The sequence below is a fragment of the Leuciscus leuciscus genome, assembly GCF_965113295.1.
Source record: "Leuciscus leuciscus genome assembly, chromosome: 16".
NCBI lineage: Eukaryota > Metazoa > Chordata > Actinopteri > Cypriniformes > Leuciscidae > Leuciscus > Leuciscus leuciscus.
The window spans coordinates 26,512,888-26,529,457 of record NC_138740.1 but is presented as its reverse complement, the minus strand read 5'-3'; the positions used below and the strand labels follow the sequence as shown (position 1 = coordinate 26,529,457).

At 39.8% G+C, this 16,570-nt stretch overlaps 2 protein-coding genes and 1 long non-coding RNA gene across 3 annotated transcripts in view; all 3 read left to right on the top strand.

The window, feature by feature from the left end:
• Nucleotides 1–11,272, top strand: part of atp2a2b (ATPase sarcoplasmic/endoplasmic reticulum Ca2+ transporting 2b) — a 35,026-nt gene extending 23,754 nt beyond the window's left edge. Inside the window, exons 8-20 of the mRNA XM_082141170.1 lie at nt 15–479; nt 2,948–3,036; nt 3,129–3,231; nt 3,592–3,723; nt 3,886–4,005; nt 4,147–4,365; nt 4,524–4,859; nt 5,524–5,744; nt 7,100–7,302; nt 7,398–7,483; nt 7,575–7,708; nt 8,589–8,706; nt 9,714–11,272. Of these exons, the coding sequence (XP_081997296.1) occupies nt 15–479; nt 2,948–3,036; nt 3,129–3,231; nt 3,592–3,723; nt 3,886–4,005; nt 4,147–4,365; nt 4,524–4,859; nt 5,524–5,744; nt 7,100–7,302; nt 7,398–7,483; nt 7,575–7,708; nt 8,589–8,706; nt 9,714–9,983 (2,496 nt within the window). The 3' untranslated portion in view covers nt 9,984–11,272. The remainder of the gene's footprint in view (nt 1–14; nt 480–2,947; nt 3,037–3,128; nt 3,232–3,591; nt 3,724–3,885; nt 4,006–4,146; nt 4,366–4,523; nt 4,860–5,523; nt 5,745–7,099; nt 7,303–7,397; nt 7,484–7,574; nt 7,709–8,588; nt 8,707–9,713) is intronic.
• Nucleotides 486–1,895, top strand: LOC309477768. The gene is made up of 2 exons (XR_014198695.1): nt 486–1,716; nt 1,858–1,895. It is a non-coding gene; the product is annotated as an uncharacterized lncRNA (long non-coding RNA).
• A 3,037-nt stretch (nt 11,273–14,309) lies between the features above and the next one.
• The window catches only part of bcr (BCR activator of RhoGEF and GTPase), a 69,215-nt gene continuing 66,954 nt past the window's right edge, over nt 14,310–16,570 (top strand). The window contains exon 1 of the mRNA XM_082141168.1: nt 14,310–16,559. Coding sequence (XP_081997294.1) covers nt 15,071–16,559 — 1,489 coding nt within the window. The 5' untranslated portion in view covers nt 14,310–15,070. The remainder of the gene's footprint in view (nt 16,560–16,570) is intronic.

The following is a 16,570-nucleotide window of genomic DNA, read 5'->3' as shown; positions in this document are numbered from 1 at the left end:
CTAAATGATTACAGGGTACCAACATTGCCGCAGGCAAAGCGGTGGGCGTTGTGATTGCCACCGGTGTGAACACCGAAATTGGCAAAATCCGTGATGAGATGGTGTCCACGGAGCAGGAACGCACGCCACTCCAGCAGAAACTGGATGAGTTTGGCCAGCAACTGTCCAAGGTCATCTCACTCATCTGCATCGCCGTGTGGATCATCAACATTGGACACTTCAACGATCCCGTTCACGGTGGCTCATGGATACGCGGGGCCGTATACTACTTCAAGATCGCCGTCGCGCTGGCTGTGGCCGCCATCCCCGAAGGCCTGCCCGCCGTCATCACCACCTGCCTGGCTCTGGGTACCCGTCGCATGGCCAAGAAGAACGCCATCGTACGCTCTCTGCCCTCGGTGGAGACCCTGGGCTGCACCTCCGTCATCTGCTCAGATAAGACCGGCACACTTACCACCAACCAGATGTCCGTTTGCAGGGTGAGAATGCTGGGAATATTATACACAATTGAAGTGGGCTTGCAGCTTCAGGGCTCATCAAAAATAACTTACAACCTCTGCTATAATGAATTCTGTTTAGCCCATTATTTTATTCCTTGGCAAAAGAGTCTGTAATTGTTTAGAAATTTGCAGGCTGGGGTTCAGCCAAGAACCGAGAGTGATATTACTGCATAGACAATTGGCTCATGAATAAAAATGACATTCATGATGGTATTGATTTAGCACTAGTACGTTACTTGGCCTCAAACGAAAGTCGTGGGAAAGCTGTTAATCTGCAGCTTTGATATTGCCATGATTAATAATTTTATTTAGTTTTATCTTAGTTTCTCATGACCTTGTGTTAGACCACCCCAGGTTTCCTCTGTATTTCCTTTTATGTTGTTTTCCTGTTTGACATGGTTTATTTCTCTATTTCCCCCCTCATTGTTTATACTGTATACTTATCTCCTCTCATCTTTTGTCACCCTCCTCATCTGCTCTTCTCCAGCTTGACTGCGAGAGCTGATCAGTATGCAGTAGTCAGTTACTTGCGGTAGTGTTACATAACTGACCTTGCGCGTGTGTGTGTGTGTCTGTGTGTGATATCTGCCTGTGATCCACAGCAGCGCCTTTGCTGTGGGCTGTACAGTCAAGCATGCAAACCGAATGTGAAGCGGTTCTGGTTTTAATCAGTTTTGTGTGTGTAAAGGTTAAAATTTAGTTGCAGCCAGGCTTGCTTTTCTTTTTAATAGAAATTATTTTAAATATTATGCTTGATTTATTCTGTGAATGCTCAGGATGTGGTTAAACCAAAATAATTTTTACCCTAAATGTCCCGTTTGCCTCGACTGTCTAAAATAATACTATATGGGAAGGGTGCTTCTAAAATGGGGGGAGAGAGTCATAACTTGAAAAAATAAAAACGTAAAATAAAGATTTATACTTTAGGTAGCAACTTCTTGATTCTGTTTAGGGTTTTCACAAATAAAGAAATTGTTAAAAACTTGAATAAAAAGGAGGCAAACACTGTAACCAACAGTGCACTTAGTAATCCGGGCGGTATTTCAGAAAACAGGTTAACTTACCCTCACATGCACCCTGAACAGTTGATTAACCCAAACCTTGAATATTTGAGGTATACAGGTTCCAAGGCCGCATAAGTTCAGTCAACCTGGAGTATGAAAGATTAAGACGCTAAGATGAATTTTTTTTTTTTTTTGCCTTCACATTTCTTAGGGTTAGGGTCATGGCAATTCACTAAATAAGTGCATGGAAACATACTGAAAACCACATAGCAACACAATGGTAAAGACTCAAGACACATAAGCATCATATCAGCATGTTTTGCCCCTTCATTCACCAAAAGCTTTTTCTTTAGGAAGCGTTAAGTTTGATATTGTTTTTCCATCACTTTTTTTTTCTTTGATAATATCAGATATATTTCATGTTTAAATGGTTAGTTCATCCAAAAAAATGTCGTACTGAACCGTAAGACTCTTTAAGAACCGGAAGATCTTTTGGATGAAATTTTAGCGCGTTCTGTCCCTCCATTGACAGCCTACGCAACTACCACTATCAAGCCCCAGAGAGGTAGTAAAAACATCATCAAAGTAATCCATGTGGCTCCAGTCCAGTGGTTTAATCTCAATTTTATGAAGCGTTTGCTTTGTTTGCACCAAAAAAAAAAACATTATTTACCACTTTATTTAAAAAATATTAATCTCCAAAACACGTTCAAGAGAGCACCACAATGCATGCGTGTTGTTGACACGAGAACAGATGTTGTTGCGTGAACGCGATTTCTATTTTGTACTATCATGTCTTTACTATCTTTCTGGGGCTTAAAGTGGTTGTTGCGTAGAGCTGTCAATGGAGGGACAGAAAGTTCTCAGATTTCATCAGAAATATCTTCATTTGTGTTCCTAAAATGAACGAAAGTCTTACGGGTTTGGAACGAAATGAGGGCGAGCGATTTTTGGACGAACTAACTCTTAAGTTTTTCTGCTAAACATGTCTTTCTCCATAGTGCCTAGCGCCTTTGAAATTAGTGCCGGTCTCTCTCTCCCCCACACTCTTCTGTCTCTGTGGTTCGACTGTTGTCCACTGGGTTTTATCACTACAGCAGGAACGCTGTTCCACTTTACCATCCCACTCACTCTCATCTCTTTTATGCTCTTCTCTTCCTTGACATATTGGGGGATCTGATTGTCTTTTGTGCTAAAAATATCCGTAATGCTCAGTTGCTTATGTTTGGGGGGTTTTGGCTGGGTTTTAAAGGCCCTCTGAACTCTTAAGTGAGTGTCATGTAAAGTGTTTACATCTGTAGTGCTGGTATATCCAGGTCAGGTGGAGTAGGGATCTTTTCATGAGGTGCTTTCAAACATCAGGGATTATCTGTGGTGGGATGGCCTGCCACCTGCTGGTTGAGATTTTGTTTGAATTCTTTTTTTATGTCTTTTTTGTTCCAGATGTTCATTGTTGATCAGGCAAATGGAAACAGCTGCTCTCTAAAAGAGTTCACCATTTCTGGCTCCACATACGCCCCTGATGGACAAGTGTGAGTTTTGCTGCCCGTGTGCACACTGATATTTCAAAGTGCTTGAGACACCTCTGTTTAGCAACCTCTTTTTTCATTTATTTTTACTCCAGGTTTCATGAGGGTAAACCAGTGCGATGCTCCCAGTATGATGCTCTGGTTGAACTGGCCAGCATCTGTGCTCTGTGTAACGACTCCTCTCTAGATTTCAACGAGGTTAGTTATTAACATCTTCTGGTAAATGCAGCATCCTCTGTTCATCCATAAAAGGCAGCTAACTAATGTGTGGAACTATATTGTCTAGCATACAGCTGTCATTTAATGAATGAATTTGCTTAAATATCATTTAAAAAAATTTCCCCATATTTTTAGTCATAATAAATATTTTATACAGTATATTATAAAGTATAATACAAAATAGGATTGCATTTTTTCATTGGTCATTTGTATTATATAACATGAAAACAAATGTCTGCTTATCAATATTAACCAGAATATTTATATCAGTGGATCCCTAGTGCTTGTGTTTAACAAACAACAGTTCTGAAGAGTTTCTAAAGAGTTTGTGTGTGTCAGGCCAAAGGTGTGTACGAGAAGGTGGGAGAAGCCACAGAGACCGCTCTAACATGTCTAGTGGAGAAAATGAACGTGTTCGACACAGAACGAAAAGGCCTTTCCAAGGTTGAGTTGGCGAACGCTTGCAACTCGGTATGTCAAACATTTCCAGCCGCAGATTATGAGTTGGTTGCAACCCTAGTGGGTCATGTGGTTGTGGAAGCCCACATTAATTTCCAAATTTACTTTCTGTGTTTGATGTAATGGCAGATTTCATCTGAGTAATTTCTTGTAATCTTTCTTTCTTTGTCTCAGGTCATCAAGCAGCTGATGAAGAAGGAGTTCACTCTGGAGTTCTCCCGAGACAGAAAGTCCATGTCAGTGTACTGTACTCCCAACAAACCTCGCTCATCCATTGGCAAGATGTTTGTTAAGGTAACGCCACGTTTTCCATGGAGACTTTAGCACTTCAGTATTTAATTTACCTGTTCCAAACAGGATTACTTAACGTTTGAAATGTGTTGTGGTACAACAATGTACCTGCAGCTTCCTTAAACTCATTATTTCTGGGTGCAGGGTGCTCCAGAGGGAGTGATTGACAGATGCACGCACATCCGTGTGGGTGGGAATAAAGTCCCCCTGACAGCAGGGATTAAAGAGAAGATCCTGTCTGTGATCCGTGAGTACGGCACAGGACGTGACACACTGCGCTGTCTGGCTCTGGCCACCCGAGACAACCCATTGAGCAAAGAGAGCCTTGTACTGGAGGACTCAAACCGCTTCATTGAGTATGAGGTGAGAAGAGCTTTTTTGTGTTACGACAATCACAATTATGTGTATATGTGTATATGTATATGTATGTGTGTGTGTATGTACATATACATGTATATTTATATTTGAATTAACTACAGAATTTGAATAGACATTTATTATAATTGCTGTTTCTCCTTTAGACGGACCTGACCTTTGTGGGATGCGTGGGCATGCTAGACCCACCCAGAGCTGAGGTGGCAGCTTCCATCAAACTTTGTCGTCAAGCTGGCATTCGCGTCATCATGATCACTGGCGACAACAAGGGCACAGCTGTGGCCATCTGCAGGCGCATCGGCATCTTTGGCGAGGATGACGATGTCTCGTGCATGGCCTACACTGGCCGAGAGTTTGACGACCTGTCCCCTGCCGCCCAGCGTGAGGCAGTGATCACTGCCCGTTGCTTTGCCCGTGTCGAGCCATCTCACAAATCCAAGATTGTGGAGTTCCTGCAGTCCTACGATGAGATCACTGCCATGGTAAATTAGACTGTGAAATCGTAACAAATACTAACTGAATGATTTTATGTACAATTTCAATCTAAAGTTTGGGGGTCAGTAAGATTTTTAAATGTTTTTAAAAAGAAGTCTCTAACCAAGGCTGCATTTATTTGGTCAAAATACAGTAATATTGTGAAATTATTACAGTTTAAAATGACTGGTTTATAGATGTTAAAATATCATTTATTCCTTTGATGGCAAAGACGAATTTTTACTATAGTCACTCTAGTCTTCAGTGTCAAATCATGATCCTTCAGAAATCATTCTAATTTGCTGATTTGCTGCTTAAGAAACATTTCTTATCAATGCTGAAAACAGTTGCTGCTTAATATATTTTTGTTTTCAGGATTTTTGGATTAATAGAAAGTGCTAAAGAACAGTGTTTATTTGAAATTGAAGCCTTTTTTTTAACATTATAAGTGTCTTTACTGTCAGTTTTGATCAATTTAATGCTTCCATTCTGAATAAAGGTATTTCTTTAAAAAATAACTCATTGATCTCAAACTTTTCAACAGTTGTGTATATGTATTAATATAATTCTTTATTAAATGACTATAAAGATGGAGGAAGGATTTCTTTTAGGTTTATATTGACAAAATCTTTCTCCCTCGACTGATTTGACATGCTGTGTTCATTCCTGCAGACTGGAGATGGTGTGAATGATGCACCTGCTCTGAAAAAGGCTGAAATTGGCATTGCTATGGGGTCAGGCACAGCAGTGGCGAAGACCGCTTCTGAGATGGTCCTTGCTGATGATAACTTTTCTACCATCGTGGCCGCTGTGGAAGAGGGTCGAGCCATTTACAATAACATGAAACAATTCATCCGCTACCTCATCTCCTCAAATGTCGGCGAGGTGGTCTGGTAAGGATCCTAACCTTTTGCTAACATTTTTTAGGAATTCATTCTTTCTTTTTACTGGCCCGTCCACCAACCATTTTGAGTCAACATAAAATTACTATTGCAATCTATTTAACTTGTGAAATCTTATGTACCATTAAATATTTTGGGCTTGGTAAGAGTTTTTACAAATGTTTTTGAAAGAAGTCACTTATGCTCACCAAGGCTGCATTTGTTTGATCAAAATGCAGTAAAAACAGTAATGTTATGAAACACTATTACAATTTAAAATGACAGTTTTTATTTATTTTTATTTGCATACATTTTTCAAATGTAATTTAATCGTGTGATGGTAAAGCTGAATTTTCAGCAGCCATTACTTGAAATAGTAAAGACTTTTACACTGATCAAAAGTGATGGACTTTTTTTTTTGTAACAATTTAATGCGCCCTTTCCGAATAAAGGCCCGTTCACATAGAGGAGGATAACTATAACGATGAAGATATAGTTCTAAAAATAGTTCTAAATATAAAAGAATAAGTCCTCACCACAACTATAACGATAACGACACAGAGGAACGATATCGTTTGAAGCAATTTCACAATTATTTTCAGCTGATGAACAAAAACATTGACAGCAGCGGATAACAAAACTGCAGGGCGTTAAAGTTAGTCATCTTTAGTTATAGTTCTTGATGTAAAACGATTTGATTTAATACTATAAATCATACTTTTGAGTATCAGTCTATTTCTAAGTGAAACAGGGTTTTCAGTAAGAGAAAATGATAATGTTTTTTTTATCAATCAATGGGTGTTGGATACCAGAATGGTTATTATAGCAATAAGCCCTGCAAAGCCGTGATTTACAGTGAATTTAGAACAGCTAAGGGACATTGTCTGCGGAGTGCTTAAAACCCACTTAGCTGTTCTAAATTCACTGTAAAACACGGCTTCAAGACTTGCAACACATGCAGCAACAAAGAATTATAAACTGCAGTTGCACAGTAATGCGGTCACAGGTGTATGTTTGAGTAATTTACAACGGCTTCGAACGCGGCTCAACCAATCAGAATCAAGGACCTGAACTATCTGTTTTAGAATAAATTATATATTCTATTATATTGTATTTGTATTTTATTCTTTTTTTAAATAGTTTAATCAAGGTTTACTATTCATCCTGTGTGCCAAAACGGAGCAAGTCAGTTTCTTTTCAATCTTGTTTTGGCACAATTTAGTCTCCATCCTAAAAACGGTACAATATAAATGACAACACTGTGAAATGTATGCCTTGAGCAAACTCAGATCACTGCCAAAGTCCTTTTGACATTCTTCCAGTTGTTATCTAATCGCTTAACTCACTATGTGTATTCTCTCTGGCAGTATTTTCTTAACGGCAGCTCTGGGCTTCCCCGAAGCTCTGATTCCAGTTCAGCTGCTGTGGGTGAATCTGGTGACGGACGGTCTGCCTGCGACCGCTCTGGGCTTCAACCCACCCGACCTGGACATCATGAGCAAACCCCCTCGCAATGCCAGAGAGCCACTTATCTCTGGCTGGCTCTTCTTTAGATACCTGATAATTGGCTGTGAGTGCACCACTGGCTTTATTTGCTATATCATTTTTATGTTTTTGTGGGTAAAGAAAGATTTGACATGTTATGTTCTCCATGTCACCCTAAAGGTTATGTAGGTGCTGGTACTGTAGGTGCTGCTGCATGGTGGTTCATTGCTGCTGAAGATGGGCCTAGAGTCACCCTCTATCAACTGGTTAGAAACTCCCCGTACATTTGAATACACTCTTTCTCAATCACATGCATTCCAGTGTCTTAATTCGGTTCTATCGTTTTCATCTCTGCAGAGCCACTTCCTTCAGTGTGCACCGGACAACCCTGAGTTTGAGGGCCTGAAGTGTGATGTGTTTGAGTCTCCCTATCCAATGACCATGGCTCTCTCCGTACTAGTGACCATTGAGATGTGCAACGCCCTCAACAGGTCAGTGTCGGAAGTTCGCTACAATAAAGGCACATCTTGTCCCTGAAAATGTCACAATTATTTACATCTGCTATTAAGATTCATCCAATCACAAGCAGTAAGACGAGACAATGCTGTATACACCTGGAAGTCATTTTCTTAAAACAATGTTATCTTACTGATATTTTATTGGACTGTTCCACTTTTCATGCAAATAGAAAACATTTTTATGAAGTAAGCTCATCTAAGGACTTGTTTAGTAAGATTTTACCTGAAAAGTTTTTAGAAATTGTATCATGTGTTAATGTTAATCTTGTATAATATTAATTGATGTTTTTTTGGTTTTTTTACATGGTTTTTATTTTGGTACTATATTTTTGTAATTCAGTTTTTGTCATGAAGATAGATAGCCATAGATGCTGACATGGCATTAAATAAAACTATGCTGAAGTGATCTTTACAGTTTACAATTGTACTCTACAGATAGTGTAGTTACATGCATTTTCAATGAGTACTGAATAGAGTTTGACATTGAGGAATCACAAATCTTTTTATACACTATTTATCCTTGTATTTGGCTGTGTCCAATTACAATCATATCAGCTAAAATGGAGCTTAAAGGGATAGTTCACCCAAAAATGAAAATTCTGTCATCATTTACTCACCGTCAAGTTGTTCCAAACATGTATGAATTTCTTTCTTCTACTGAACACAAAAGAAGTTGATGGGTAACTGGTTACCCATATTCTTCAAAATATCATCTTTTGTGTTCAGCAGAAGAAAGAAATTCATACAGGTTTGGAACATCTTGACAGGTTTTAACAGTATAACTGGTGGATTATATAAAGATGCAACCAGTCAATCAATTTCACAATGTTATCTTCTTGATGTCCTGTCGCAGTGTTTCAGAGAACCAGTCTCTGCTTCGCATGCCCCCCTGGGATAATGTGTGGCTGCTAGGAGCCATCTGCCTCTCCATGTCCCTCCACTTCTTTATCCTTTATGTGGAGCCCCTGCCGGTAAGATCAATTTTCATCAATAAAGATCATCAGTTTCAGTATATTGGTTCTTTTGTTTTTTTGTTGTTAGTTTTTTTGCAGTCTTTGTAGAATCTAATGTTTTTTTTTTATAAATATTTTTAACTGTATAAACTCTTATACAATTAAATTACAATTAAAAACATTATGCAATACAATTACGCAATTGTGACTTTCTCTTACAATTCTGACTTTATAACACAATTCTGGAAAAAAAGTCAGAATTGTGAGATATAAACAATTATGTGGGGGAGAGAAAGTTGCAATTAACTTTTTTTTATTATTATTTATTCTATGGTTGGTTACGGTTTACTTTATTTGTATTCATATTTTTAACATTTCTTTATTTGTGAAAAATACTATAATAGGATTTCAGAATCAAGCAATCTAAAGGATAAATCTTTATAATTTATCAAGTTAAACAATTTTTTTTCATATATTCACATTAATTTCCAATTTAGTACATATGTAAAATAAATATACATTTAATTTCAGCGATTATGCATGTATTTCTATCTTAAAATAGTTTGATATCATAAGCAAAAAAATGTCAATGCTTTTGTGTTCTCTCGCTATTACAGTATATAGTTTAGTAATTATTGTATGCAATTCACGGGCATCAAAGAGCCTCTATCAATATGCGTGGTATCGCTTTTTACCTTTGCTTTCAAATTTGTGATCAAGCGTACTCTGTATAGGAAGCAGCTGTACTGACCACTAATTTTACAAGATAAGAAGTTTGTCAATGATACTCAGGATCAGTTGCGCACCAAATCCTCTGCCATCATCCTGTCAGTCATCTCTAATTGCTATCATCTCATATTAAGTGAAATCTGATGTACTGTAATGTAACCGACTACCACAGCAAGCCCTTTAGAATGCTCCGTAGAATGCGTTATTCATCTTCCATGCTTTTCCAAATTCAAAATTGGGCTTTGGGCACATCCCTAATGTTTGTGTAGTGACTCTACCCTGGGCTTTCTCTACAGATAATCTTCCAGATCACTCCACTGAACGTGACCCAGTGGCTTATGGTATTGAAGATTTCCTTGCCCGTCATCTTGCTGGATGAATTGCTCAAGTTTGCAGCCAGAAACTACCTGGACAAGCCCAAAGACCTGGACAAACCCAAGGGCATGGCTTGCTCACTCAGCACCTGCACAGAGGGCATTTCCTGGCCCTTCGTGGCTCTCTCACTCCCTCTGGTGCTGTGGCTCTACAGCATTGACACTAACTTGGCCGAAATGTTCTGGTCTTGACTGAAATGAGCATTGATGTGTGTAGATGGTGTGTACGTGTGTCTGTATGTGTGGTTGTGCGTTTAAAGTGTGCCTCCGCAAACAGCGAATGTGTACGAGAAGGACAGGATTAACACAAAAATAACCTTAAAATAGAAATATAACTTTTTTTTTCTTCTTTTTTTTTAAACTGTCCGTTGGTGATTGAGGAGACCATACAGACCTGAAGTCTTCAAGTATTAGTGACCATTAATATTCTTTTTGGACTTCTTGTTGGTTTCTTTTGTTATTGCGTTTTAAATTAATCATTTGTCTCGTCTATTTCAAACCAGTAACAATAATGGTAATATCCACTTTGTTTTCCCCCATATCATGTGTTCAAATTGCTGAATTGAGAAAAGTGCTTGTGTACAGACATTTAACACTATTTTATGCAATGGTTCATTTGTTATTATTTGTTCATTTTGCTAACAGAGTAGAGCAGGTTGGGTAGAAAAGAGAAAGAAAGAGAACAAGACAGAAGAACTGTTTACTAATGTTTACCTTTGTGTCTTCGGCGTGAACATCGCTCAGAGCCAATGGACAAGCATGGTGTTGCAAAGCAGCATGGGAAAGAGAGTATGGGTCTGAACGTTTGAATGCTTCATGGTCAAATCCTCAGATGAAAGCTGCATGTTCTGTATTTCGCATGCATTTTGTGTGGTTTTTTTCATTTATGATTTGTACCTGTATGTCTTTCCCTGTGTGTAATAACTTGCATTTTTATGGTGATACATTTTGTTTCCGCTATTACCTGACACGTTTGATTAGTAAAGCCAGTTTTTCTGCACTAGGCAGAGTACAGCTACCTCAGGACTGTCCGATTAGACTCTCTCTGGTTGCTTCCCTCCCGCCCCACACACACACACACACACACAACACACACTTAGCTTTACACCGCCTGTACACATTACTGCATGAGGCGTGACTCTGTTTGATTCTTTTGGCCCCAACCAATCTGTTTTAAGTTCTTTTTTTGTGTGTGTGTTTTTCACTGTATTTTATAATTGAACGAACTTGCATTAACTTAATTTAGAGGTTTTCTTTTGTTGTGGGGTGGGGTGGGTTGGACAAAAGATGTAAATGTTACCGTTTAGTTGGGTCCGAGATAAACAAGTAGAAAATTAAACAAGCAAAGGTTTAGGTGTTGCATTCAAAACATGATTTTTACAATGCAAAACCAAAATGTTTCATGCTACCTTTTTTTCTTCTCTACTTTTAAGAAAATGCACTCATGAACCATTTGAATTAAAATGCGTGTCTTCATTTTACTAGCTGGTCTGTTCCTTCCTGCAATGCAGCACGGCAAGTTTTAAGAGCAATTATACTTGAATAAATGAAATTAATGTACAGAGATTTAGTTACATAGCTGAGCACAAGATTGACAGCTGAGAGGGGTTTCCTTGTGAAGCAGCCTCTTGTTCGGCCCTCACCAGCCAGTCTGGTAAGACGGCCTGTATATTTGTACACATATACCTGAACGGTACAAAGTATTATTTAAGTTTTTTCCGTTTTCATTTAGCGGAGCTTTCTGTCATTTAGTTGTCCATTGCATCACACTAATTGCTTGCTGAAATGGATGCATGTCCCTGACTATGCCCTTGGTGTGGTATTCTGGTGTCAGTATTTTAATAAACAACCATGAACATTCCCTTAAGGCCCGTTCACACTAAGAATGATAACTATAACGATAATTGTAGAGTCCACACCAGCGGATGATATCCTTCTGTTTATTCAAGCGAGCTGCAGCTTTGTTGTCTACCACTTAAAATGCTCGAGCTCTGTAAACCAGGACTGATTCTGATTGGTTGTCAATGATTTTATCGTTCTGAAAGTGATTCCAACTATATATCGTTTTTCGGTGCCGTTATAGTTGTGGTGTGGACTCTGCTATTCTTTTATTTTTAGAACTATATTTTCATTATCGTTCTTGATGTGAACGGGCCTTTATTAGCATTCAGTGGTCTTTCATTTAAAAGTTTTGTTCACCCAAAAATTAAAATAATTTTTTAATATAACTCTGATTGTGTTTGGCGGAAAGAAGAAAGTCATATACCCATAGGATGGCTTGAGGGTGAGTAAATTATGGGGTAATTTTCATTTTTGGATGAACTGACTCTTTAAGAAAGTGTCACTGACGTTGCCACTACACATTCCTCCATTCTTTTCACCACACGTTACAACAATCCGAAGCCTCAAGTTTTCTGACAATGGACCAACCCTGCTATGTAACTGCTAAATTCCTACTACGACTACTGCGGCTGTTTATAGCTGCACTTAACACATGGCCATATCAGCTTGAGTACATTCCACTGCAATATATGATGTTTTTAAGAAATATATAATATATTGTAAAGACTTGATGGTCAAATTACATGTAAGCATGATTGTTTCCTTTACCCCATATCATTTCAGTCTTGTCTCTGAATGAAATGAATAGACTTCACCATTAGTTTTTATTAGAATGGTCCGTACACTGTGGTCTGACTTGCTCAGGAACTGAACTTGGATGTTGGCATAAATAAGAGTCAAATCAAAACACTATTGCCATTTTTTTTTTTTTTTTTTTTTTTGTAAATGTTGCCTTTTGTATCAAGTAATCATACTGATAATTATTTACACCTTAAACTTGGTTATATGCTAAATATTAATTTAGTGCACTTTAGCATTTCCATTTCATTCTAAAACATAAAAAAAAAAAAAAATTAATGCTAAGTAGAATCTGCCTCTGCTTGTGTTGGGAAACCTCAGGCTTCTGTGTTGTGCATGTCTTTTTTGAGTGGCTTCATTTTGCTGAATATCAGAACCTGCATGTTGAATGTGCAGTTCAGAGAAAATAGCCACCATTGCGCTGCAGATCATGACATGTAAGAGTGGACTCAATAATAAAACTCAATAATAATGAATAAATGAGATAAATCTCAGAGAGATGAGAATAAGAAGTGTGTATGGAAGCAAGCAGCAGCATCATCAGTCTTCTACCATGCATGACAATGTCTACCATTGCCTATTGCTGATGCAAGGAGAGTTTGCTGCATTTTTTTCTGTGTAAATTGTCATAGTTTTATATACATGTATTATATAGTATAATGCATGCCTTCAGTTGTAATTAGCCAAATCATTTGATCTATATTTATATAGCAACTTGCTGTGTACATCGCTGCTAAATGTATGATATGATTAAACATCATTTTACAAATAAACTGCAGTTAATTTGACCAATGCTGATGTTCATGCTTTGTGTTTCTCCATGTGTATCTGTTAGGAAAAGCCATTGAATAAATGTAAAAAATATATATTAAATGATGGAGTAGGATTTTCTTTTATTACTCAGTCTATTATGCAAATTACCTGAATCAGTGCCATTGGCCAGCAGAAAAAAACAGATTCCAATGTGGCCAGTATGTGCCACTTGTTCTTGGCCCTAAAATAAACAAATAAGCCATTCATTCATATGTGTTGCCTTAAAATATATAAATAATAACTATGTGTTTGTTGAAAGAAGGCGATTTTGAGTATAGAGATGTCCTAGCAGTCCCTCACGGCTGTAATGTCTAAGATTGAACACTTGAAGGCGTCAGAGACAAAATGTGGCGCTAGAATATGGTCCAATTACAATGACATCATCTTATTTCTCATGTAAACACAGCTGCATCTTTTATGTAACCAGTGACCAAAATCTGTTTAATTGACAATAGCACTGAACTGACTTCAGCTGAACAACAGCCGAAATGCATAATTTTCCTGTTATCCCTGTAAAGCTGTTTTGAAACAATCTGTTGGCCTATTGTACAAAGCGCTATATAAAAAGGGTGTCTTGACTTGACAATAGCAATATTTCAAAAAAGAAGAGAAAGGTTTTATTTTTGCAAATGACATATTGTTGAATTATGTGCTGCTTAAACCACAGCTCGTGAAATCTCTATCTATTTTTTTTTATCGATCTATACGTAATTTTTTTTTTTTTTTAATTAAATAAAAAATGAATTCTATTTAGTGCAATAGGGACATTACAAAAAGTGACAGCATGTCAAAGCAAATAATATTTGCAATACAGTAGCCTATTGTACGTTTTCCTTCTCTCATAGTTAAAAAGGCTGTACGTGTATGTAAACGCGACTCTTTTTATCCGATTTTCAGATTCAAACTGCATTCCTCCTTACTCATGTAAAAAGTCTGATATTAAACCACGCCACACACATACTACAATCTCCCTGACCTATGCGGTGAAGCAGCCTGTCTCTTTAAATCGAACCCATGCTGGGAGAGCTGTCAATCATATGCCGTAGTCCCGCCCCTTCCTGCAGCAGCAGCAGCAGCGGTGTCTCGTTCACACGGAGGCATTACGTACAGCAGACTCACCAAATATGCACAGTCTAATTATCCGCGACAAAATGGGATAATCGTGAGCGTCTTCAGAGAATTGCATCAACGGGAACTAAAAGAACAATCGAGGAGAGTGATTTTTTTAAACCTTCAATCTACACAGACGTAAGCACAAAGGGTTTTGGGCATAATGGTGATAAAAGAGATATCACATCATCAACGCAGGACAACTGGAATACATCGCCACATACACGACCGGACCTTATAATTTGTTTATGGCGACCAGCTTAATTTGAAAAGCTTTTAAAGGAGTATTTTGTTTATTCCGTGCGCTCTGGAGAACAGATGCTGTCATTGTGCTGGGGACCGAGATTTGTGCGCGTGATATTCTGCAAGTGGTCTCGTCGGAATGGTGCGCGAGATGAGAATGCGCGTGCCTTTATTGTTTCCGCGCGATATGCTCAATAACGGTCGTTCTTCTGTCGTTGAACAACTCGACAACGACGACAATTTTGGTACAGAAAGATTGAGACTTCAAGTGACAATTCCAGGGAAATCATGAACGATGTGTTTTGTAAACATTTGTATTAAGTGTTATTAAAGAAATATCGTTTATTATGAACGGGCACTGCCGACTTTTCATACTTTCATCAGATTTGCTTTTCTTCGGCTAAATTCCACTTAGTTGGAGCTACTTGACCGTGTGTTTCTGACCAATTTGATATTTTCAACCTGAGAAAACAATGGTGGAGCCTGTGGGTTTCATTGAAGCCTGGAAAGCACAGTTTCCAGAGTCTGAGCCTCCGAAGATGGAGCTAAGATCTGTTGGGGGAATTGAACTGGAACTAGAGAAGTGCAAAGCATCCATAAGACGTTTGGAAATGGAGGTGAACAAAGAGCGCTTCCGGATGATCTACCTTCAGACGCTTCTGGCCAAGGAGAGAAAGAGCTATGACCGACAGAGATGGGGTTTCAGGAAGCCACCTCACATGACAGAAGGGGACCCACAAGCTGTTGGGGCCGATTCCCAGCATCTCCATGCACAGGAGCACGGACAGTCAGAGCGCAGCAGGTTTCAGCCTGTGGGGGAGACCAGAGTGAAACCACGACCACCCCCTGCCAGAAAGTCAGCCTCCCATGGCGATGGATTGGAGCTTCAATCGTCATTTGAGGCACACCAAGCAGGGCCAGTTAGTGAGACCGATGGGCTCTCACCGTCCACACAGAGGGGCGGAGTCTCCCCTCGCAGGCCCCATCCACCCCCTGACAAGGAGCTGCCCTTGGATCCATCCTCGAAAGACAAGCCAGGCATGGGGCTTGGGGTGGCTGCATTACGTTCAAACTTTGAGAGGATCAAACGAGCCAACTCGCACTCAGCCAGCGAAGGAAAATCAGGCCATGAGAAACCGTTTTACACCAACGTTGAGTTTCATCATGACAGGGGCCTAGTAAAAGTCAACGACCGTGAGGTCTCGGACAAAATCAGCTCTCTTGGGAACCAAGCCATGCAGATGGAGCGCAAAAGGTCACTTCATTCACTTCCGGGCAACCTTGCTACAGTTGCAGGTGATCTACGCACCAGGCCTGTATATAGGGGGCGCTCTACTGAAAGCACCTGCGGATACGACGCAGAGTATGAAGACGGCGAACCCAGTCCTCGCTACAGCACTGCGAGACCGAACGGGGCCAAACCACCACCGCCGCCATGGCAGCCATCAGATTTCCAGCCATATACTAGTGTTTACGTCGGAGGGATGATGTCAGGAGATGGTGGTGACGGTAGGGTCACTATGAGGGACCATGGAGGAAGCGATGACCATCTTCTCACCTGGCCCAGGAGGTCTTACTCGCCCGGAAGTTTTGAGGACGTGGGAGGCGGAGGAGGCGGCTACACGCCAGACTGCAGCTCCAACGAGAACCTGACGTCTAGTGAGGAAGACTTCTCCTCGGGACAGTCCAGTCATGTGTCGCCCAGCCCTACGACAGCGTACCGCCGCCCACTCCGAGAGAAGAGTCGCTCGCCTTCACAGAACTCCCAGAATTCTCAGCACTCGTTTGACAGCAGCAGCCCCCCTACACCGCAGACACAGAAACGGCACCGGCAGCAACATGTCGTGGTGTCCGAGGCCACCATTGTAGGCGTAAGAAAAACAGGACAAATCTGGCCCCACGATGGAGACTCTATAGCCTCCAGTCGGGCTTCCCATGACAACAGTTACCATGGAGATCTAGGTAAGTCATGA